This window comes from Monodon monoceros, unplaced genomic scaffold (genome assembly GCF_005190385.1).
Source record: "Monodon monoceros isolate NGI ecotype Baffin Bay Population unplaced genomic scaffold, NGI_Narwhal_1 Super_Scaffold_2, whole genome shotgun sequence".
Classification (NCBI taxonomy): Eukaryota; Metazoa; Chordata; class Mammalia; order Artiodactyla; family Monodontidae; genus Monodon; species Monodon monoceros.
In genome coordinates, this window is record NW_021703776.1 from 57,011,740 (window position 1) to 57,035,620 (window position 23,881).

General features: G+C 38.7%; 1 protein-coding gene across 1 annotated transcript in view; it reads right to left on the reverse strand.

The window, feature by feature from the left end:
• Positions 1–23,515, reverse strand: part of HIBADH (3-hydroxyisobutyrate dehydrogenase) — a 105,618-nt gene extending 82,103 nt beyond the window's left edge. Inside the window, exons 1-3 of the mRNA XM_029233512.1 lie at positions 23,324–23,515; positions 13,553–13,713; positions 2,352–2,461 (exon numbers count right to left, since the gene is read on the reverse strand). Coding sequence (XP_029089345.1) covers positions 2,352–2,461; positions 13,553–13,713; positions 23,324–23,414 — 362 coding nt within the window. The 5' untranslated portion in view covers positions 23,415–23,515. The remainder of the gene's footprint in view (positions 1–2,351; positions 2,462–13,552; positions 13,714–23,323) is intronic.
• Between the last annotated feature and the right edge of the window lie 366 nt (positions 23,516–23,881).

A 23,881-nucleotide genomic window follows, 5' to 3' on the forward strand; every position in this document is an offset into this window, starting at 1 on the left:
GCTAAAATTCACCAGATATCAAGGAGGTCTTTGGTTTAATATTAAAAACATTATTAGAACTGGTTCAAAATCTCAAACTCATTTTCAGATCAATTATAGTTCAAAGTAAACTCGAACTATTTCAAAGAAACCAAAATAATCTAATAATCTATATGGTATAAATTCTGGTTTCAGGTGAAATACTAACCATAATAATATAGGTAAGCTAAGATGTAAGCAATTTAAAACACCTATTAACTTTAAAAGGGCTATTTAGTAGGATTTAAATTTTTGTTTGTAAAGTAGCTGGGTCTCTTTAAAAAGTAATTTATTTGTCTTTAACAAGCCATATAGCAAATTTCACATATCCATTTTCATTTCCACTAGGTAGAATAAACATAAGCAGTTAAAATTTAGCCATTTGCTTTAGGATGGCATATTCTTTAATAACTGCAACTTTGGAAAGACAAAATAAGACATCAAACAGGCAGAAAGGAAAACACAGGAATGGACCTATAAATCTCACAGAGACTTTTTGTTCTTTACAGTAAATTTATATACAAACATTGGTAAAAGGGGGAAGCAGTCTTTTCATATATCATATTTTACATCAATATTTAAATGGCATTCTTAAAGTAAAACAGTTCTGTTTGCACTATAAGTGCAGACTATATACCTTACAGTCTGTCATCTATGCCTATCTTCACTGGCTTGGAAACCGACCTAAATTACAATTTATTTAAAGGGCTATGGCTAACCTTGAATTCAAACGTCCCAAAATTCTTACTAGATAAACTAACCCAGAGGACATTTAATCATAACCATGATTGGAAAGTTAGAACTGAATAAATAAAAATATTGAAGGGGAAATAGAAAATCATTGCTAAAAACTATAAAAAAGAAATTTTTTTCTACAGAAAAAAACAGCACGCAAAATGCTTTAAACAACAATTTTAGACACATGAATTGATCTGGTCCAAATGCAACGGCTGGGTATGTTCCATAGAAAAGAAATAGCACACTCTGTTGTATAGATCACCTCAGTGTGTGGAATTCCACTTTACATACCCTAAAATATAAGAATTAAGTTTACCAGTCTTCTGTGATATTAATATTTTTAAGATCTTAAAGCTTTAAGCAAATGGGAAATGGTCTCAAAAATTATACACGCACAGGGTGTGGGGAAATGATCCTGACCCAAAAGAAAATAAAGAACTACCCATAAGAAGCAAATTACACTTCTATGTAAAGCCAAAACCTTTCAAAGCACTCCCTAGACAAAATTGCCCTGGTTGTTGGCCACCATATTCCGAGTAAAGGATATTAATAAACGTAGAATTTTGTCTCCACAAAGCTTTTAGTAACTTTTTCTTCAGAGGTAAAACAGGGCCATAATTGGAACAGACTAGGTAATGAGACAGCTAGGTCACCTCAGGACCACATACACACTGTGGGCCTGAGGGCTCCATTCAAAATGAGAATCTTTCAACTTTCCCTGAAATCTAAACATTTATCTTATCAGTTTTCTGCCTAATATTCAAGTGTCTGTTGCTTCTAAGTTTGCTAGTTTTCCAAAGCAATTCAATTTCCCGAAACCTCAAATTTCATGTATTACAGCTTCAAGAAATTAAACCCTTTCTTTTAGCCCTTCATGTGTCTACAAAGCCTACCAGTTTGCTCTAGCTCTCTGCTGAACTTCAACAACAAAACAAGTTAGGAACAGGAATCCGTAAGACCAGAAAACTAAATTCAACCGCTGTCATCCTAATATAACCACAAGGGTTTGGCAATAGGTAGCAAGTAACCAAAAGGTTCTCAAAGCCAGGGAAGCTAGTTACTGGGTAGGAAACTCTGACCTAAATTATATATTATTTAAAGAGCTACTGCTAATCTTTAATTCCACCCTCTCAAAGTTCTTACTACAGATGTACTAACCCAAAGGACATACAATAACTTTTTATTTTATAATAAATTTTAAATAATGGTGTTCTTTCCAATGCTTCATTTTATTTTTCATAGAAATCTCTTCCTGAATTTCTATAAACCGTAAGAAAATTATGCTTGTAACATTTGTACAGTTTAAAATGCAAGCTTTAAAAATCTCTTAAACAGGTTACCAATGTAAGTTTAACGTTAGATTAAAGGGAAGAAACAGAAAGCAAAAAAAATGTATTCCCAAAAGTCACATACTTGACTTCAGTGAAAAAATAAACCCTTTACAATGAGAGAAACCACACCATTCACTTTTAAGACATAAAAATACAGTACAAGAAGGTTTAACAAACATAATTGTAATTTCACAATAGTTCTAACAAATGTGAAATTCATAAACTATCATAACAAGAACATATCTACAGTTGAGAAATACATACTTTAGAATTCCATTTGCTCCAGAATAAGCTTCTATTGCATTGATGCTGGTGGGCAACATTGTAATAATTCTGTCAGCTTTTTCAGCTACATCTGCTGGGGAAGACACTACCTTTAAAAAAAAAATTGCAACGGCACATTATTTAAATTAAATGCAAGCAGCTCCTACAGTACAAGTAGGATCCACTTTTTATGCATGCCCATAATAGTGACAGTGAATAAAAACGAATCCTTGTTTTCAAATGCCAAAAACAAAAAACGAGCAAAAAAACCCGTTACTGCCTAAAATAGAGTCCATTCCTTCACACATACAGATGCAATTTCTATGGAATCACATCCACTGTTTACTTTAAAAAGTGTGAAGTGAGTTGAGGGGGAAAAGGGCAAAACCCAACAGTCCTGGGAACGGACACACTTCTCATGGATTCCTCTAAGTTGGATTCTTAAACAGCATACTTTTTGGTAGATGCTCTAAGAAAAACATTCTCGTATACCAGACTTGGTAGCTGAACTACAGGATACACCAATTATTTCATGGGCAGCAAAATCCACAAGTAAATTCTCAAGCCCCCATTACCACTATCTTCCAGCCTCTATTTTCAAGAAAAAAAAAAAATTAAGCCTGTTTTATAAAAAGTCAAGACAAGGACATAAGCATGTACTGCACTGAATGTGAGTACCACCATGAAGTCTGAGAGCATGAGCTGTCAGGTCTCCTGTGGAAACCATATATACAACAACGACATACGAACAGGCATCAAGGTACACTCTCTCTGTCAGAAGTCAGAACCCTGACTTCTGCTTTAATGATGACCATGAACATACTGTACAAGAAAGCTGCTCTGCCCATCCTCTGTACATATGTTTACACGTATGGGTGTACATACCCTCACTCACATTTCCCCCATCCCCTGCTCTCTCGAATATATACAACATGATACACCTGGCCAGCTGGTCAGCAACCAAAGAGGCCAGAAGAGACCAGGAGATCACTTCTTGACTGAAACTCTCCTTTAACAGAAAGAATCTATCACCCCAATTATCACGAAAGCTCCTTTCCAAAGCCCTTTCTCTCTTTAAAGAAAAGACAAGGAACTATCAGGAGGATAATCAAAACTTTCTCCATAGGAGAACTGGCACATAAGCATCTTAGGAATGGGAATGCCTCTGCTTTTCATATGGTGGAAGTAAACGAAACACTTTCTTTCTGTCCTTGATGTACAGCTGATGAAAGAATGAGAAACCGAACACAGTGTGCAATCTAAATATTATGAGCTAGAAGCAATTACATTTCATTCTTCCGTAAGAGACTCTCAGCTTCTAAATCAAATTCTACATAAAGGCAGTTTTAACATAATTTCATACGTTGTATTCTAAAATTTCAGATAATCAAGTATCCTGGCACTTTGTGTACTAAGTGATAATATTAAACACCTCAGACTCTAAAGCCAAAAACAACAAAAAAAAGACAGTCTCTCATCTAAAGGCAATACAGCACTTTAGAGTCTACAGAGTGGCACATTCAACAATATGTATATTTTGATATATAGTGGGGATCGGCCACAAATAATTCTGGAAAAAATTTTTTTCCATCAAATTACAAAGTAATACTTAAGTTAGGTGAAAACCTTTCTTACACTCAAACAAATACTGAGATTTGAAAAGAGGGAACTATTTCCTGGCAAACAATTCATGTTTCCTTAAGAAAAAAAACAGCTCAGTAAGATGAGAAGAAAAGGAAAAGCTATAGGAGTCATAATTCTCTACTCTTGGACTGTGTCAAGAATATGGGTTACATAGAGAGCCCCATCTGTTCATCCTATTTAAATGAAGTAATAAAGGCATGCAAAATGGTGGCATACCTTTCAGGTGCCTTTCCTTCTATCTCAGCTCCAACTCTCTTGATCTTTCAGGGACCGTAGTAAGCCAGCCCTGAGGTCTAAGAGTCAACTTCAGACTTTCTCTTAGGAATTCAGAGTCTCTTCCACTGAAGGAAATTCAATTCCATCTAGATAACTCCTTGAGACATGCCCTCAGGGGCACCAACAATTAGCTCACAGATCTAGGAATACTTCACACCTCCAAGCTTCTTGTGCCAATTCATGCAACTGCCAAGTGCACGGGGTGGCCAATCAGCCCCCTGCATCCCTAGCATCTGCTTCTTGGGATGCCTGGGTTGCCAGAGTATGCTAACCCCTCAAATATATAGGAAAGTAGTGTCAAAGCTCACAGGTCCGGAAAAAAACACACAATGATAGTGATAGCTGGAATGTCACCACTGTACTGGCCACAACTGCTCCACATGTAACAACTATATACATTTGGTACATTATAATAACAGTCTCTAATTTGCACTACAGAAGGCATGTTTATTAGACAGACAAATGTGTCCAGTTATTCAAATCATCTTGCCTTCCATGTGATGACTTCAAGACTCTGAAATAACTGACTAACAAAATTTGGCCATGACTCAAAAGCTGGCAGGAAAAAAACAAACCTTATTGCCAGTCTGACACTCGCCACAAAAGCCTTTAGGAGCCAACCTAATTAGAGTCCCTTCAGTTACATTTGCTAATTGAATGGATAAGCAAAGACAGCATGGATCAGGGAAAGGAACACTAATTTGGGAAGCCAGAGACTGGGTTTAGTTATAGCTCAGCCACTAAATCATCTGTGCTTTTGTGCAAATCACTTAACCTCTCTGGCTTCAGTTTACGAATCTACAAAATAAGAATAGTGATTTGGATTATCTTCAAGCGTTTCTATCTCCAAAGTAGAAAGGAAACTTAGCCAAGGGAATTTTTCACATTTAGTAAACTTAAATTCTAGGAAGGCACAGACTCTGTGAAAAAGGGCTGATGGTATAGGGAAGCATCTGCAATGACTCAGTACAAATGTAAAGCATTAGCAGGACTCTTCTACACCTCCACATGTGTGGACGGTCACTGACCTGGCTGACCCTGGAACATGGCTCTGCTCTGATTGTCATGGCCATCCCAGAAAAATCTCTTGACAATTCCAACTGCCTCATTCTTACACCATTGTGAATTAAGGTGACCCTACTTTTCCATTATTTTAATTTTGATTACAGGAGATTGGTTCCCTTCACAATATCTACAGTCATTAAGAATTTCTGCAACTAGATTCATCTGTATGCTAGTAAGCACCAATGGCAGGTGTACAATATAAAGATTAGACAACTGGACAGATTAAAGACAAAATCTGCTTTGCTGGGTGGGTGGCAGGAGGAATGATGGGGGCATCAGGGCCCAGAGCAATCTGAAGTAACTGCACCTCCTTTTTACATATCCAATGGAAGGAGACAACAGTTAACCTAGTTGTTTTACATAAAGAGAAAAATCTCGCTGTCTCTGCTAGACAAAACAGTCACATAAGTGAAGCTCAGCATTGCTTCCACATAAACCAAATGGGTAAGAGAAACTTGCAAAGAAACAAGACGAACATGACCTTGGTTAAACTTGCCACTCAGTGTATTTTAATCTTTCCAAGTAGAAAAGCATACTGTTGCTTCAAAATTGCACTACCCTTGGGCTTCCCTGGTGGCGCAGTGGTTGACAGTGCGCCTGCCGATGCAGGGGACACAGGTTCACGCTCCAGTCCGGGAAAATCCCACATGCCGTGGAGCAGCTGGGCCCGTGAGCCATGGCCGCTGAGCCTGCGCGTCCGGAGCCTGTGCTCCGCAACAGGAGAGGCCACAACAGTGAGAGGCCCGCGTACCACAAAAAAAAAAGATTGCACTACCCTTAAAAAACTGACCGAAACGGTTTTTGCCTACATCTTGAAACATGTGGTCAACAATGATGAAGCCCACTGAGCAAGAGACTTTTAAAGTTCTCATCTAACAAAACCTGAGTGGATGCCAGATTAGATCTCAGTAGAATTATTTAACCAAACATGTTCAGCCTTATAACCCAGGAACAAGATGGTTCCCAAGATTTTAGAGAGAAAACAAGAGAATCCAATTAAGCCTAGTTCAACCAGAAAACTCACACAGAAATGGTGCATAAGTCCCAAGACTTTTGGCACCAATCAGAGGCATCTCCAAGGAAATTCCCAGACAATGAAAATGAAAACGAAGCACAAGTCACATGCCCTGGATGCTACCGCTTAAAAAGAGAAATTGGTATCTTCTGTAAAATAAAAGGAGGACACAAGGGACTCTGCAGAATATGTTCTTAAACAGGGATGCAGTCAAATCACTTTATCTCCTAATTTGGTTTTAATTTTTATCATCATTCTTTCATTTAAAAATATGTCTAGGGCTTCCCTGGTGGCGCAGTGGTTGAGAGTCCGCCTGCCGATGCAGGGGACACGGGTTCGTGCCCCGGTCTGGGAGGATCCCACATGCCGCGGAGCGGCTGGGCCCGTGAGCCATGGCCGCTGAGCCTGCGCGTCTGGAGCCTGTGCTCCGCGATGGGAGAGGCCACAACAGTGAGAGGCCCGCGTACCGCAAAAAATAAATAAATAAATAAATAAAAATATGTCTACAATTCTATTCCAAACAACTCTGGACTCAGTGACTCAGCCAACACAGTGGTGCATTTATATGTGTGATGTTGGGGAATGAAGATTTGGGAGAAATATGGTATAGATACTAAAGCAACAACCATAACAGTAGTAACAGTAGTGGTAGTAGTAACAGCACTTTCTACGTGCCAGGTTCTGTAGGGCTAAGAGGAAGGTATTATTACTACTGCCATTTTATAAGATGAGAAAATTTAAGTAGAAAGAAGTTAAATAATCTGTCTAAAAGTCACACGGCCAGCACATGATAGAGCTGAGATCTGAGATCAGGCAGCCAGGTTCCTCCTGGGTTTATGCGTTTAAACCACTACATTCACAATTTATTGATTCATGATTTCTAATACCCAAAGTCCTGATAATTATCATGGGTTACATTCTTAGAATAGATGCTAGAAGTTGAAATGATGCATTGTATGTTAAACCCGAGGTTCCAACAGAAATAAAGATATAATAAAGGGATACGGAGAGAGGAAACCGTAAATTTTTTATGGGAGTGACCACAAGTAACATATTAAACCAATTATAAATGCCCTAATAGAATTGGTTAACATGTAAAGGTATAAATAAGTTCATTAAATACAGTCAGGCACGTGAAGCATTTTAACATGTCCAAGTTTTTATTTCCTTCATAACCCACGTAGTATTTTTTACTACTAGGTACAGCTGGAAGGAAAACCTCCAGGGTAGTAACACCCTAAAGCACTTCACCTGGAACTGCAGATGGACCTTGCACCTTGAGGGGAGGGAGGAGCCGGCCCGTGGAAAGCAGAGCCAAGAAGCAGACAGAAACGGACCTAATTACATCTGTGCCCAAAATTCGGCTGTGCCTGGGTTCAGGCCACTCCCCAACTCTTCAGTTACATGAAACAATAAATCCCCAGTTTTTGCTTTTAAAAAAACACTTCTTCAAGGAGATGTCCAAAGATCTTTAGAACTAGTTGATTGCTTTTCGATCCAGATATGCCTAGTTTGGCACTTTCTCCCCCTGCAAATTTCCCACTGAAAGCACAGTTGACATTTGAAATCAACTAGCCATGTTTTCTACAGACTTTGAGGGAAAAAAATTCTGTTTTCTTTGGCTGCCATTTCATCGACTTCACTTGAGATAGTAACATCAGGGAAAGGAAGGGACACCTGTCCTTAAAATGTAAGAGTCAACTCAAATATACTCTGAATTTTTGAACTCTTAATCCATTCACCGCACTATTGTGCACAATGGCAAGAAGTTTCAAAGTTTTCACCTATATTTTTCCATTTCATCCCAAGTCTTCTCTTTATCTTTTAGTAGTAAAATGAAACTCACTTTTTCCTTTGTCAAACATTTTAAAACTAAATATAGCTATGAATTAGTACTACTGACATTTTAACACATCAGAAGTCACACATCCAAATTAACATTACCTTTTAAAGTAGGGGTCTTAGGAAATTACACTTGCTCAAATGACCAAAACGGTTTTTAAGCTGCTGGCATAAAAATCATTTATCAACAAATGTTTTCATTTTATTATGACAGAATATTTCCCCTCAGGCCCAAAGCTTTTTTACCCTTTACCCTTCTCCTGTCATTTATCTCAATTTCACGTTCTCCTGCCCTCCACTGCTGCTGTAATCAATACTCAGAGGACCTCTTAGAGTCAAGACTCTGAGAGGAAGCAGAGCGGTGAGGGAGATGGGACGTGGGAAAAGAGGGTTCTGCCTTCCAGGCTTTGCCGCCCCAGTGTGAACCGCCCACGCAACTTTCCCACCGTGTGCTGGGAGCGGGGCAGGGCTGGGAGCTGTGGGCAGAAGCTAAGAGAGTCTCACGCTTCACTAATCTGGGACGGGCAGCCACCCAGAACCCATCCTCCTTCCTTCCCCACACCCACTTATGTATCTCAAGGAAGAAGAAAAGAAGGAAAATCCAATAACTGAGTCTGTGTCCTAGAACCCTCTGATTTCTATCCAGGAGTCCAAGAGATCTCATCTCCATGACTTTCATTTCAGGCTACAGCAATTCTGTAGGTGAGTGAAAATTAAGCACAATATTTATGTAGCTCTCTATCAGAAATGAAACGACTCTTAAGAGTTACTTATTATTTTTCCCCTCAAAACCTGCTTCAGCACTTTATTACTGTCAAGATACAAATTTAATAAATTATTTAGTCTTGCCACCCGAGACACATCTAATACATTGCCACATCCAACTCAACCTGTTTTATCCTCCACAGCACTAGGTGGACTGCTAGACACATGGGAGGTACTCAACCTGTATCGGTCGACCTAAAGTAGAAATCTCTAGAAACCTGGAGAGAGAGGCTTCCACTTTTAAAGAAAATTGCTCCTTTGTCCCCATTCTTCACCTGGATAAATCCTTATTCTTGTGCTATCTACCTAAATGTCTAGTCTTCAGAGAACGTCCCTGACTGCCCTCTCAGCCAACGTAATGGCAGATTTTACTGAAATCTGAGGAGACTTCTTCTTTCCACATCACAATTTGGAATCACACATTTGTGTGATTTGATAATCTAACACCTCCTGTTGGTTCCCAAAGGCAAAGACTGTAACTGTTTTGCTCTGGGCTATATTCCCAGTACCTAGCACATAGAAAGTACTCAAGAAACATCAGTCAAATTAGTAAATTAATGAACGTCCTATCCTGTTTTGCTAAGAGATTCTAAGGTAGCCTTAACCCATAGTGATCAAAGCAATAAAAAGTAACTTTTCTTCACAAAGAAATGAGAGACTCTGACATTGTCATGTGAATAGAGAGCATTAGAAAAGGAATAACAGCTCTGTAGAGCAGAGGTGAAACCAAGACTTATGGGAACTTACTTAGAGCTACTACACACACTCCTTACTGTGCCAAACACGATTTTAAGCTCTTTACATATACGAATTCATTTAATCCTCGTAACAACTCCCTGAGAAAGCTTATTATTATTATCCTTATTATTTCACACATGAGGAAACAAATACAGAGACACTAAATAACTTGCCTGAGATTGCAGATACTAAGTGGAAAGGGAAGGTTCTAAACCCATTTTGTAGATTCTAGCTGTACTGGTTTCCAGTGGCAGCCGCAATGTTACCCCAAGCATGGTGGCTTAAAACACAGAAATGTATTCTCACAGCTCTGGAGGCCACAAGTATGAAAGCAAGGTGTAGGCAGCACCACGCTGCCTCCAAAGGAAGATCCTCCTTTGCCTCTACTAGCTTCTGGCTGCCCCTGGTGTTCCTTGGCTTGCCACAGTGTAACTCTGAAGACTGCCTACGACTTCCCACGGCCTTCCCCTTGTGGCTCTCTGTAAGGACACTCATCATTGCCTTTAGGGCCCACCCGAAATCCAGGATGACCTCATCTCAAGATCTTAAACCTAATTACATCTGCCAAGACCCTGTTTCCAAATAAGGTCACTTTCACAAGTACTGGGGGTTAGAACTTGGACATTTATCTTTTTTTTAAAATCGCTTTATTGAAATATAATTCACATAACATATAATTTGCCCACCTAAAGTATATAATTTGATGGTTTTTAGTGTATTCACAGATATGTGCAACCAACACAATTTTAGAACTTTTCATCAGTTCAAGAAAAAAAATCCCATATCCATTAGCTATCTCTCCCCTATGCCTGCCTCCCTCTTTCCCCTCCTCTCCCAGCCAGCACTAAACAGCCACTAATCTACTTTCGGTCTCTACAGATTTCTCTGTTCTGGACTTTCCTGTGTCAGTGCTTCATCCCTTTTTATGGCTGAATAATATATCATTGTATAGATATACCACATTTTGCTTACCACTGATGGGACATTTAGGTTGTTTCTATCTTTTGGCTATAATGAATAATGCTGCCATTTATATACAAGTTTCTGTGTGGGTATGTGTTTTCATTTCTCTTTCATATATACCTAGGAGTAGAATTACAATCTCATCAGCAGTGTGTCATAGTTCAATTTCTCCATACTTCTTGTTATCTGCCTTTGTAATTCTAGCCAACCCAGTGGGTGTGGAAATCTCATTGTGGTTTTGATTACATTTATCTGATGACTAATGATATTGGCATCTTTTCATGTGTTTATTGGTCATTTGTACCTTCTTTGGAGAAATGTCTATTCAGATCCTTTGTCCATTTAATTGAGTCACTTGTCTTTCTGTTTGAATTGTATGACTTCTTTATACATGCTAGATACAAGTCCTTATCAGATATATGATTTGCAAATATTTTATCCCATTCTGTGGGTTACCTTTTCACTTTCTTGCTGGTGTTCTTTGGAGCACAAAAGTTTTCAATTTTGATGAAGTTTTATTTTTAATTTTGTTGCTCATGATCTTGGGTGTCATATTTAAGAATCCTTTGCCAAATTCAAGGTCATGAAGATTTACCCCTATGTTTTCTTCTAAGAATTTTGTAGGACATCTTTTGGAGGGCCACTATTCAACCCACTGTATACCCACTCACTATACAATCCATCATAATAGATAACTATTATTTAATTCCAACAAATTTCATTGGTGCAAAACAACATATTAAACAAGGGTGTGGTATATAATCATTACTGGCCTGACATTAACTGATCCAAAAGAAATCTAGGCACTGTATTTTCTAGTAGACTAGTTTATAAATAGGTAACAGGTAGCTACATTTCAGAATCATCAAGGAAGATGCCACACATACACTTTAAAATGTCTCATACATAAATTTCATTAATTAGTGACTACATATCATGTAATTAAAAGAGCTAAAGCTCCAAAGTCAAAGACAGACCTTTGTTCAGATCCTGGCTCTTGCCATTCACTCACTGTGCAACCTTGGGGATGTTACTTAACTTCTCCAAGCATCAGTTTCCTGAAAATACTTCTGTTACAAAGATAAAATTAGATGATATGTACAAAATATTTAGTAAAAGACCTGACACGTAGGAGGTACTCATTAAATATTAGTTTCTTTTCTCTCTCTTTTAAAATGTAAATGTGTCCTTCACTCAAGTGTAAGTCTTATCCTTAAGGTGGCCTTCCTTCACACCTACCTAAAATTAGCAACACTAAAAAAGTAAGAATTTTGTTGGGGAATGGAGGTAAAAGGATAACTTCAGAATATGAGGTAATTCAGGCAGAGCATCAGAAAGCTCCGGAAATCTGGCAAGCAGCAGAAAAGAGATTCACAAAGGTATGATGTCCATTTCAGTTCTCCATAGGCAAGTTGTTAAGTGCTACAGGAATAGAGGGAAGAGTAATGGCATTGGTCACAATTTGAAAGGCCCTAAGCTTCTGCTTTGCCAGTCCAGGGTAAATCAGTTTCCATTCAATTTCCACCTCTGTATTACTAGAAGGGGTAGAAAGAGGAAGAGAAATTCATGTGATCTTTCATAAACACACACACACATGAAAACTTCGGGAACATTATTCTCCAAAATGCCAGAAGAATATGCTGTTATTACTTTGATTAAACTCTGTATTTCATTGAAGATATTTCCTCTGTTTAGAGACCAAGTACCATTGTTACTCTTACAAATCAATATATAAACCACTGTAAAGTGCCAATATCAAATAGATGTGTTATCCCAAAAAGTAATATCCATCTCCTCAAAAAACAATCCATCCCAGACTGAATATCAACTTGGAACGCCTTACCATCCTTGAAGATGGTAAAGCCACCTCTCCCAGAACAAAGAACTGATCAAACCTCTCCAACAAGTCTAAGTCCCTAAGCTGCTTAAGGTCATCAGTAAACCTGCTGCACTGGTGGTACAGTGTCAATATTCAGAGACTATATGGGCATAAGCAGCCACAACCTTACCCTGAAAAGTTCCAAGATGATACTCACACATCCTGAAACAACACTGCTGCCACCCCCAGATGGCATACAAACCATGATGGAGAAGGAGATGGAGGATATCCAGATCTGCAAGTAGCCTCTAAGTTGCTTAAACCTGTTCTTTATGTACGCATTGCATTTTCTCAGTATTTATTTCAAGGCTATTACCTAGAAGTTGACTATTTATTTGTTCTCTAACCATTTTCTATATTTCTCAGGAATTTTTTAGTATTCACCCAGTTCTGGGATTACATTCAGCCCTCAATTACCACTCTACAACTTGTACAAGAAGAATTTCTTCATATCTTGAAAAAAAACTCTAAATTCAGTTACTAGTAAACGGTCTCGTGTGTGTGTGTGTGTGTACACATATTTTACATATCATATAATATATACATATATAATATTACATATAGAGAAATAAAACTAACAAGTTAACTTTACAAATCCATTGTGTATACTTCTAAGAAGATGTCACTTATTTGAATGTGGAACATCAAAATCTAGAAAACATTTTTAAACATCAAAATCTAAAAGAATCGGGGGCTTCCCTGGTGGCGCAGTGGTTGAGAGTCTGCCTGCCAATGCAGGGGACACGGGTTCGAGCCCTGGTCTGGGAAGATCCCACATGCCACGGAGCAACTGGGCCCGTGAACCACAACTACTGAGCCTACGCGTCTGGAGCCTGTGCTCCGCAACAAGAGAGGCCGCGATAGTGAGAGGCCCGCGCACCGTGATGAAGGGTGGCCCCCCGCTCGCCGCAACTAGAGAAAGCCCTCGCACAGAAACAAAGACCCAACACAGCCAAAAATAATAATAATAATAATAAATAAAAAATTTTTTAAAATCTTAAGAAAAGATCTTACCTGTTCACCTGCATCTAGAAACTCTTTGCATGCATCAGGGAACACATCATAAATAATGAGTGGATAGCCATGTTTCATGAGATTTTTTGCCATTGGATTGCCCATGTTGCCTACTCCAATGAATCCAACTGGAGTCTTAGAAGCCATTGACCTAGAACACACTGATTTCAATACATTAGTTTTAACAGGAGCAGATAACATGTTTTATTGTAAATATTCACTCAATATTAAGAAGTCATTGTGATTTTGATATTTTTCTATTAAAAAAAACTTTTTAAAGATTAGTTTTAAACTAATGATCATTTAAAGATATCAACAATGTATAGGCAGACTAACTTCTGAGTATATAGTTCTCCAGGAAGCAATCATAAAATTTTAAGCATTCTCTCTTCTGCTTTCTATCTCTATAACATCCCCTTACTATTTTTAACAATAAACTTAATGTTATCATTTATTAAATACCTATTATATACTTTACCTGTTAAGTGAAGTATCCTAGATTCTCTTATCTATATTACCTTCTCTAATAATGTGTATTAAAAACTGGAAGTATTCAATAAAACCTGTATCTTGGACAAGGTCCAAGAATGGGAAAACGTTTTACCTTCCCACTTCCACACTTACAGAAACCATCCCCTCCAATGGTATAAAAAACAATCTTAATAAAAATGTTAAACCCAGAAGAATGTATTTCAACCAGAAGTCACCAGTTTATAAATGGGGGGGACACTTCCATGGGCTTTCCAGGGCCAGGGTAACAGTCTCGGGACCCTGAGATGACAACTCCGCGCACTTTCAGAGAAGAGGCATCTCCATTTACAGAAAAAGAAAATTGTTCTTAAAATGCTATATGTAGTGCTTCCCTGGTGGCACAGTGGTTAAGAATCCGCCTGCCAATCCAGGGCACATGGGTTCAAGCCCCAGTCCGGGAAGATCCCACATGCCTGCCGCAGAGCAACTAAGCCCATGAGCCACAACTACTGAGCCTGTGATCTAGAGCCCGCAAGCCACAACTACTGAAGCCCACATGCCTAGAGCCCGTGCTCCGCAATAAGAGAAGCTACCGCAATGAGAAGCCCGTGCACCGCAACGGAAGAGTAGCCCCTGCTTGCCGCAACTAGAGAAAGCCCGCACACAGCAACAAAGACCCAACACAGCCAAAGATAAATAAATTCACACACAAAAAAAAAAAGCTGTATGCAGATTTTGTTTGATTTTCTTCCCTTTTACAAAAGGCTTTTTGAAATCACACTGGGGCATACAATTCAAGGTAATGCTTTTTGCAAGAGAGCAGACAGGCTTCGCATCACCATGAAAATAATATTAGACACGATTTCTCTATTTCTAGATTTAGAACTCCACTCAAGTATTTACTGCATGAAGTACTATGACACAAGCAAGATGTGGTCCTTGCCCTCCAAAAGTTCACAGTCTAGTGAGAGAACAAAGAGAAATAACTCCACTTGCCCATTTCCGTATCATTTCCCGGCTTTATTTTTCCTTTTTCTTTCAAGGACTCCAGTTTTAAAACTGTGTAGTGCACCAACTAATCACAGTCACCCTTTTTCAGATCCTCCCAACTAATGGATCCCTGCTCTTCCTTCAACTTAATCTCAATGTAATGAGATTTCCTAAAAGCAAATGATTTGAAGCCCTAATGCTTAAGAAATAGAGGTCTTCTTGGGTCAGAAGCACATTTCATTCCTATGAACTCCATGACTGTCTCTAACATTTCTGTTAAAGAGGGTGTCATTCCTGTGCATCATCGCCTTACCAGTGCTGAGTTTAATATGCTGGGTATGATAGGAGTCCTGTGCCTAACTTTCTGGTTCACAAGGGGTTTAATGACAGAGAAATGACACCTCACTGAATTTTTATTTTGATATTAAGCAGAATGAGAAGTATACTTTGTAAGAGAACTCTAATACTAACAACTAGCATGCCTGACTACTGTGTTAAGCTTGAAAAGGTATAATTTAACTAAGAACATTAGAAACTAGGAATATTATTATTTAAATGCAGTTAATTTTAATAGGGAACTCACTCTAAGTCAAACACTTAACTATGGCAAGGTAGAACCACAATTCATTCACACATTCAACAAATACGAAGCAACTATCATATGTACCATGGCAGATGCCATCAAAGACACAAATGACATACAGTCCTTGCTTTCAACCAGCTTAAAACACAAGAGGACAACTAGGTACACAGACACTAAAACGTGAAAGTGAAGGATAAAGGATGAAAAATAATGCTGATACTAAAGAACTCATCTGGTTTGGGAACTTGAAAAAGCTAGCATTTGACCTGAGTATTCTAGGATGGGTAGGCTTTCAAGTGGAATCAGAGTAGGAACAAAGGGGGCTCCATATAGGAAAGGAATGAGTATGCACATGAGTATATGCAAGGAAATAGGAAAGCCAAGAAAAAAATGAATAAAAGTTAATATTTGTGGCAATTTTACTACATGCCAGACACTATACTCAGTACTTTATAAATAGCACTGTCATCCCATCCCATCATTAAGCCTATCTTCCAGCTCAGGTCCCTGACACTTGGTTAGTTTAAATAAAATGCCCAAGACTTTATAAGGTTGTAATGCCAAGATTCATATTCAGCCAATCTGACTCTAGGTTCTTCATTTTAAGTGCCCTCCACTCTTCCTACAGGACGCACAAAGAAACAAAACAGCAAGATTAAGATTGCAAGAAAAAAATGCAACCATAATGTGGAAGGCTGGGAAGTATGCTCTAAACAGTTTGAGTGTATTTTGTAAGCAAGTGGTGGTACCACAGACTGAATGTTTGGTCCTCCCAAATTTTCTACGTTGAAAAAATAATTCCCAGTGTGAGGGTATTTGGAGGTGGGGCCTTTGGGCAGTGATTAGATCATGAGGGGAGAACCCTCACGAACGGGACTAACGCCTTTACAAAAGGCGCCAGAGAGAGCTCCCTCATCCCCTTCCACCATGTGAGGACACAGTGAAAAGATGGCTGTCTTTGAACCAAGAAGTGGGCCCTCACCTGACACTAAATATGCCAGCACCTTTATTTTGGAATTCCCAGCCTCCAGAACTGTGAGAAATAGTTCTCTGCTGTTTATAAGCCATCCAATCTATGGTATTTTGTTACAGCAGCCCAAATAGACTAAGATAGGTAGTTACTGAAAGGTTTGGGCAAGAGAAATGACCTGACCAAACCCATGCTTTAGGACAGAAATGAGGCAGCAGTGTACAATGGATGAACTAAAGGAAGAGCCTGGAGGCAAAAAGACCAACATAAAAGTGACTGTCTAGGTCTGTCTTAGTCCATTCCAGCTGCTGTAACAAATATACCATAGTATAGTTGTTATGATGACTTAAACAACAAGCATTTATTTCTTACAGTTCCGGAGGCTGGGAAGACCAAGATCAAGTAGGCAACAGATCCAGTATCTGGTGAGGGCTCACTTCCTGGCTTGCAGATGACCATTTTCTTGTATCTCTGGAGAGCAGAGAGAGAGGACAAGCTCTCCTTCCTATTTTTAGGACACTAATCCCATTCATGAGGGCTCCACCCTCATAACCCAATTACTTCCCAAAAGGCTCCACCTCCTAATACTACCACAGTGGGGATTAGGATTTCAACACATGAATTTTGGAGGGTTACAAACATTCAGTCCACAGTAAGGGCAGAGTTAATAAAGACTGGTGGCTACAGAAAAGACAGATATGAAAAATATTTCAAATACAGTAGTAAAAGGACATAGCAATAGGTTGGATTATAATATAATTACAGAAGAAAAGGATAGTGACCTTAAAAACAAAGCAACAGAAACTATCCAAAACAAAACACAGAAAAAAGAATTTAAAAAATAAAAAGAACATTAGTGAGCAGTGAGACAGCTTCAACCAGCCAAATACATAGTGAAATTGGAGTCCTCAAATGAGAGGAGAGCAAAGTGGGGACAAGAAAAATATGTGAAGAACTAATGGGAAAAATTTCCAAATTTGATGAAAACCATAAACCCCATGCATCCAAGCTCAGTGAACCCCAACACAAGAAACATGAAGAAAACTATACCAAGACACATCATAATCAAAATGCTCAAAAGCAACTGGCAGAAAAAAGACATTATGTACAAAGGAACAAAGATAAGAATGAAGGCAGATTTCCTGTCAGAAACAAAGCCAGTGAGAAAACAGGAGAGCATCATTTTTAAAGAACTGAAACAAAAAACAACTGTCAAGATAGGAATCTATCTAGCCAGTGAAACTGTACAATTATAGATGTTTGAGTATGTAGAGAGGCATGAGGAAACTGATGGGGGAGGGGTGAATGCATACATTCACTGTCTTGATTGTGATGATGGTTTGATGGTTTCACAGGTATATACACGTCAAAACCCATCAAACTGTAAATGTTAAACAGGTGCAAACTGTAAATGTTAAACAGGTGCAGTTTATTGTAAGTCAACTATATTGCAATAAAGCTGCTTTTAAAGAGTCAACATGTTTACAGAAAAAACAAACATGAGAAGACATTTCTCAATCTAAAGATACTAAAGTGATATATCAACTGAATGCAACGTGTGAAGTTTGAATGGATCTGGATTTGGGTGTTGGGGGTGAAAGTCTTATGACATTCTAAGGAAAATTATGAAATTTTAAATATGAGCTGTATATTAGGATGATACCAGGGAAGTGCTAATTGTCGCAGGTAATGGTAATTTGGTTATGTAGGAGACAGTCCTTCTTAGGAGATTCACACTGAATCATTTAGGGTTTAAAGTGTCATAGTGTCTGCATTTTAATTTCAAATGATACAGGTGGGATATGAATATACTTGGAAAGAAATAAAGCAAATATGGCAAAAGGTTGGTTAACAACCGTTGACACTGAGCAAAGAGTACACACATGTTCATGGCATCATTCTTTCAATACTTTGTTTGAAATTGTTCACAAAAAAACAAGGGGGAAAAACTTAGCACATCTCAAAAAAAAATCACAAACATGACAAAACACAAATAACTAGGAAGAACACTTGCAACACACGATAGAAATAGGGCTACTTTACTACATACGCAAATAACTTTAAAATCTGGAAGAAAAATGTAAATAATCCATTGTTTTAAAGTATGCCAAAATCACAAAATGACAGTTAACAGAAAATATTAAAAAAAAAAAAACTTTGAAAAAATGCTCAACTTCTGTCATAACTAGAGTAATGCAAAACAAAGCAATGTAATACCATTTTCACCTATCAGCTGGACAAATGTGTTTCTTTGATAAACTCACACCTGGTTAGAAAGGACTGATAAAACATATACTCTCATACACTGTAGAATTGTATTTTATGTCATCCTTTTAGAGAGCAATTTGAAAAAAGGATCTACATTTGAATTTTATTATAAAATTTAAATTTAAAATGTACATACTCTTTGACCCAGTAATTCCATTTGCAGGAATTTATACTATATGTAAGGGGTCAGCACACTTTTTCTTAAAGGGTGAGGGGGTAAACAATTTCAGTTTGGGGCCACAAGGCCTCTGTCACAACTATTCAACTCATCCACTATAGTTTTAAAACAGCCATACACAATATAAAAACAAGTGGCTGTGCTTGTTTTCCAATATAATTTTATTTACAAAAACAGGGACCCAGCTACTGGGCCACAGTTTGCTGACCTCTACTATATATAAACTCTGAACAACACAAAAATATAGTTTACTATAGGAATGTTTGTAACAACAGAAACATTATAAATAACTAAATACACATTATTAACAGGGCACTTAATTTATAATAACTAAATATACATTAACAAGGTACTTGATATTTCATAGAAAATCAATACAATGAAATAGTATGTAACGTTCAAAAGAATGTGATATATCTATCTAAAAGTATAAGGAAAAAAATCTCCAGGACGTGTTATTAAGTGAAAAAAAGCAAGACGCAGAGCATTATATATAATAACATACAGTATATGAGAAAAAAGAATACATATGCATTAAACGTTTTCAAGTTTCTGTAAGATGCTTAAGAAACAGCAGTTACAGCTAGAAAGTTGGACTGATGGGTCAGAGTTAGAGAAAAGACTCTTACTTTTCATTTTATAATCTTTTGAGTTTTTACCATGTGCATATAACTTTTATGACTACTTTTATAATAAATGAAATAAATAAATTGGCACACAGTGAGTGTTTAATAGTGTTATATGAATGAATTACTAACTAGAGAGAGTTTTCATCAAATGAGGATAAAAGTCAGTGCTGAAGCAAGAGTAAAGATAGTGATAAAGTGGATCCATCAAAGGTAATTTGTATTGCAGCAACCATTAAGCAAACGCTGCAGGTTGACTCTCCAATATCCTTTCCTCCCAGACCTATGATGAAGTTCCAAATTACCTAAACCAATTATGGTACCTGCATCTCTCTGCAAATGACTGTTCACAGATTGGCAGCCCTAAGTAAAAGATTTAGAAAAACCTGGGAAAAATCAGAGTAATGTAATAGGAAATGAACTAGAGATTAAAGAAAAGATTGTATCTAATCAGCAAACTCTTGTGACTCTCCGTAACATTACCTAAGCGGCAGCCAGGAGGAAGAAGAAACTAGCCAGAAAATTTGGCAAAGTTAGTTTCTAAATATATAGATGTAAATTTACAGATTATGACCTTTTCTCCAATGGGACATGGACAAAGTTATCCATATCTTGGTAACATGAAGTGCCACCAAAAACCAGGCGACTCTAAGTTTCAAAATGCAAAAATTGGTAATAGGTTAATTATTTTACACTTCTAAAAGTTTTTTTTCCCTCATCAAAGTCATTGTAGAAAACTGAAAAATACAAAAAAGTATAAAGTCATAAGGGAAAAAGTTAATCTCACTACACAAAAATAATCAGTTAGCATTCTGTATAGCCCTTCCAGTCTTCTGAACGCATTTTTTCATTATGAGACTCTATACTGCATACACAACTTTGTGTCCTACTTTATCACATACTACGTCATAAGCATTCTTTTTGCTTTAATGCTAAGAGTTACTAAACTAAGGGTAGTGACTTACTCTATTAAGGCCTTTATTATTTGGGTCAAGTTATTTTAGAAATACAGTTGACCCTTGAACCATGAGTGGGGTTGGGGCACTGACGCTCCTCACAAAATCCAAGTATAATTTACAGTTGGCCCTCCACAACCTGCTCCAAATCTGCAGGTTAAACCAACTGTAGTACAAATTTATTGAAAACAATCCATGCATGAGCTGACCCATGCAGTTCAAACCCATTTTGTTCAAAGGTCAACTAGTATTCTCCTTATGCAATTTCACAAGTTTAAGGTCAACTTTTGGTCCCCAGAACCATGTGCAGCTTTTCAGAGTTTCATGTGCAACCCTAGAAGCTAATGTAAAGAGGAAAAAAATGGCATATATTTGATTTATACAACGAGTTATGCTGTTTTGAAGGCAGAGTTCGTACACACACAAAGAGCCAATAATAAAAAAGAACTGTACTCCCATTTCTGTCTATAATGCTGGCTAATTTTCCCACTCCACTTTTGGTCAGGTGGTCGTTTTAAGATGATCTGTTACAAATTATTTTTCCTTGTACTTGTTAGTGAATCAAATGACTGTAGAGGGTCAACATCTGTCATTTTTTTGTCTGTACAAAGAAGTCTGAAACTAAATTTAATTACCTTTTAAGATAAAACATAAAACTTACTTTTATTAAATGGTGATGAAATAGTAATGTATGAAAAAAATAGTAATGTATGTCTAGTTTAATAGTTCTCATTTTTCTATTTCCTTTTCAATGCTTTAAATATTTTAAAAGTAAGACATGCTATTACCAGCAACTTTCAGATGTCATTTTTTCAAACTGTAAATAACTGTATAGATCTTTATAATATTACCCTCCATATGATATAAACATCTTAAACATACCATGGAGACAAACATCCCACAGAATTCAGAACACTAAATAATGTTACTATTTGAACACAGTTCTTTTTCTTAATGTCCCTAGACTCCAAACTGGCACATAATTTTTCTTTTAAGACCCCAACATCAAAAAAGTTAACACTTTTGTAGTAAATTAAAATTAACAAAAATGTTTAAAACAATTCCACAGAGTAAAAACAATTACTGAAGCATTTTAAACAATCATCACACACACAAAAAAAAATTTTTTTAATTTGTCATAAATCTATATTCTTACAATGTATTTGGGTCAAAGAACAAGATTATATGCCAAAGTAGTCTACCAGCATTTCAAGGTAGGCCTTTCCAGTCTACAGAAGCATTTATTATAGTCACAGGCCTCAGACTCTTCTTCCATAAATTTTAAGAACTTTCCTGTAACTCTAAAAGGTACTTCAAGGGTTCATTAAAATACCGTTAGAACACCTTGTAAAACCACTAAACAGCACGTATGTCTTCCTTGACTAATCAAAACTGAAAGAATTGTGCATTCATGTGAAAACTGGTGCTACATTTACTACTGCAGAAGAGTGATTTTTTTTAAGTATCTCCAATGTAGGAGGCATTTTTTGTAGTTCAATACATGTAGCTCAAACAGTGGTTACACTCAAGTTTGGCAATTTCTGTGAGTTTGTATCTCATTACTGTGATTCTGTATCAGACATCTGTTCTCTCCCATCATATGAAGCTTTCCCTTTTAAAGCCAGAGAGGAAATTCACTCTTCTGCTTAGATTTTTACTGAGGGAAAGGAAGGGAAGCTGTTAAGAACTCAATTCCCAGCCTTTTTTTTAAAGTAAAGATCAGAAAAAATTAATACCAAGGCTTTTTCAATCTCCCAAGTATGAGAGTGCTAAATAGTGCATTTTCAAAACTAAAAATTTTACAGGAAGACAATGGCAGTTTCCCCACAAATCAACCTATTTTCCAATTATAGAGGAATCTTGCTGTAGAAGAAAAGTGCAGGAATCATAAAGAATCAAGGACTACTTTCTAGATCCTGCTGTAATATCCTAATTCACTTATCCAAGGGGCTTTAGGTTCTTCCATCTGAAAAATGAAAGATTAGTTCTCTGGGGGTCTAAAAGCTGCCTCTTCCTAAATCGATGGTTAGCTTCCATAACTTATAATGATATGAGGGGTGGGAGGGGACGGAAGCAGGATAGGTTCAGGCCACAATTTTGAGAACGTTGAAAGTATTCTGGTTAATAATTTGACAGAAGTGCCATCTTCAGGTAGCCCAGTTACAGAGAAGCGGTGGAAGCCCGCCTGGCCGGTCAAGGGTGACTTAAAACTTTGCTGGAAAGACTGATCACCTGACTTGTAAGACTTCACTTGTGTAAAAACATCAGAAACAATTAAGGTGATTAAAACAAAAATCAGGGCTGCGGCCGGAGAGCGCGCCCACCCGGCGCGCTGCAAGGCCAGCCAGCGCTGCAAGGCCAGGGGTCGCTGGGGTGGGTAAGGGGTAGCCCCTGGGGCTGGGCCCTCCAATTGTCCTCAAAGCCCTAACTCCAAAGAAGCAGGACTCGGACCCAAATACTCCTCTCTCTACCCCAAGCTCTTCCCATTACCTTCCTAAGTCCCAAAAAGGACGCCGAACCCCATTCATCTAGATCTGGGTGGGGAGAATGGGGGGAAGCACTAATGGCACGGGCCGCAGAAGAGGCCAGGCCTTGGAACCAGTCAAAATGTTGGGTTTTAAGCCCCGATCCAACCGCAGCGCCTCCGGTGAAAAGACCTCTTCAGTCATCAGGGCGCGCGAAGCGCGCGGCCGGAGGAGGGACTGGGGAAGAAGGCGCGAGGTCCTTACCCGCTGCAAGGCTGGCCACTGCCGGTTGCTGCCGGCGGCTCCAGTACCGGAGGCCGGAGGCGGCTCCACGGAGCCGTAAGGAGGCTGCCATGCTGCCCCCGCCCCGCCTCCCCACGGTGACCTCCGCGGCTCCCAGCGCACCCACTGACTGCTAGGGTGCGTGGGGCGGCGGGCGGGATCGGCAGCGGCGTGGGGCTGCATGCGCACGCGCTCTGCCGCTCGGGGCGGGCACCTACCCGCGAAGGGAGGAGCGCGGCCCCGAGAGGCGCGGCCCGGCGGGACATTGGACGTCAATCCCCTTACGGACAGGGAATCAGACCAATCAGAATTCCCACATCCTCCGCCCTTTGAGAACCACGAATAGGAGGCCTTCTCGAAGTAGCACATCCGGAGCCCTGGCTCCGCCCCCAAGTTCCTCCCTCATTTACAGACTGAGGGCTGGAGTCTCCTTGTTTACCAAAACGCAAAGGGTTAGTGGGAGGCGGCGGCTGTCACTCACGACCGCCTCCTTGGAGCATCTGACCCTCAGAACCGCCCCCTTGGAGTGTTGTAACTGCA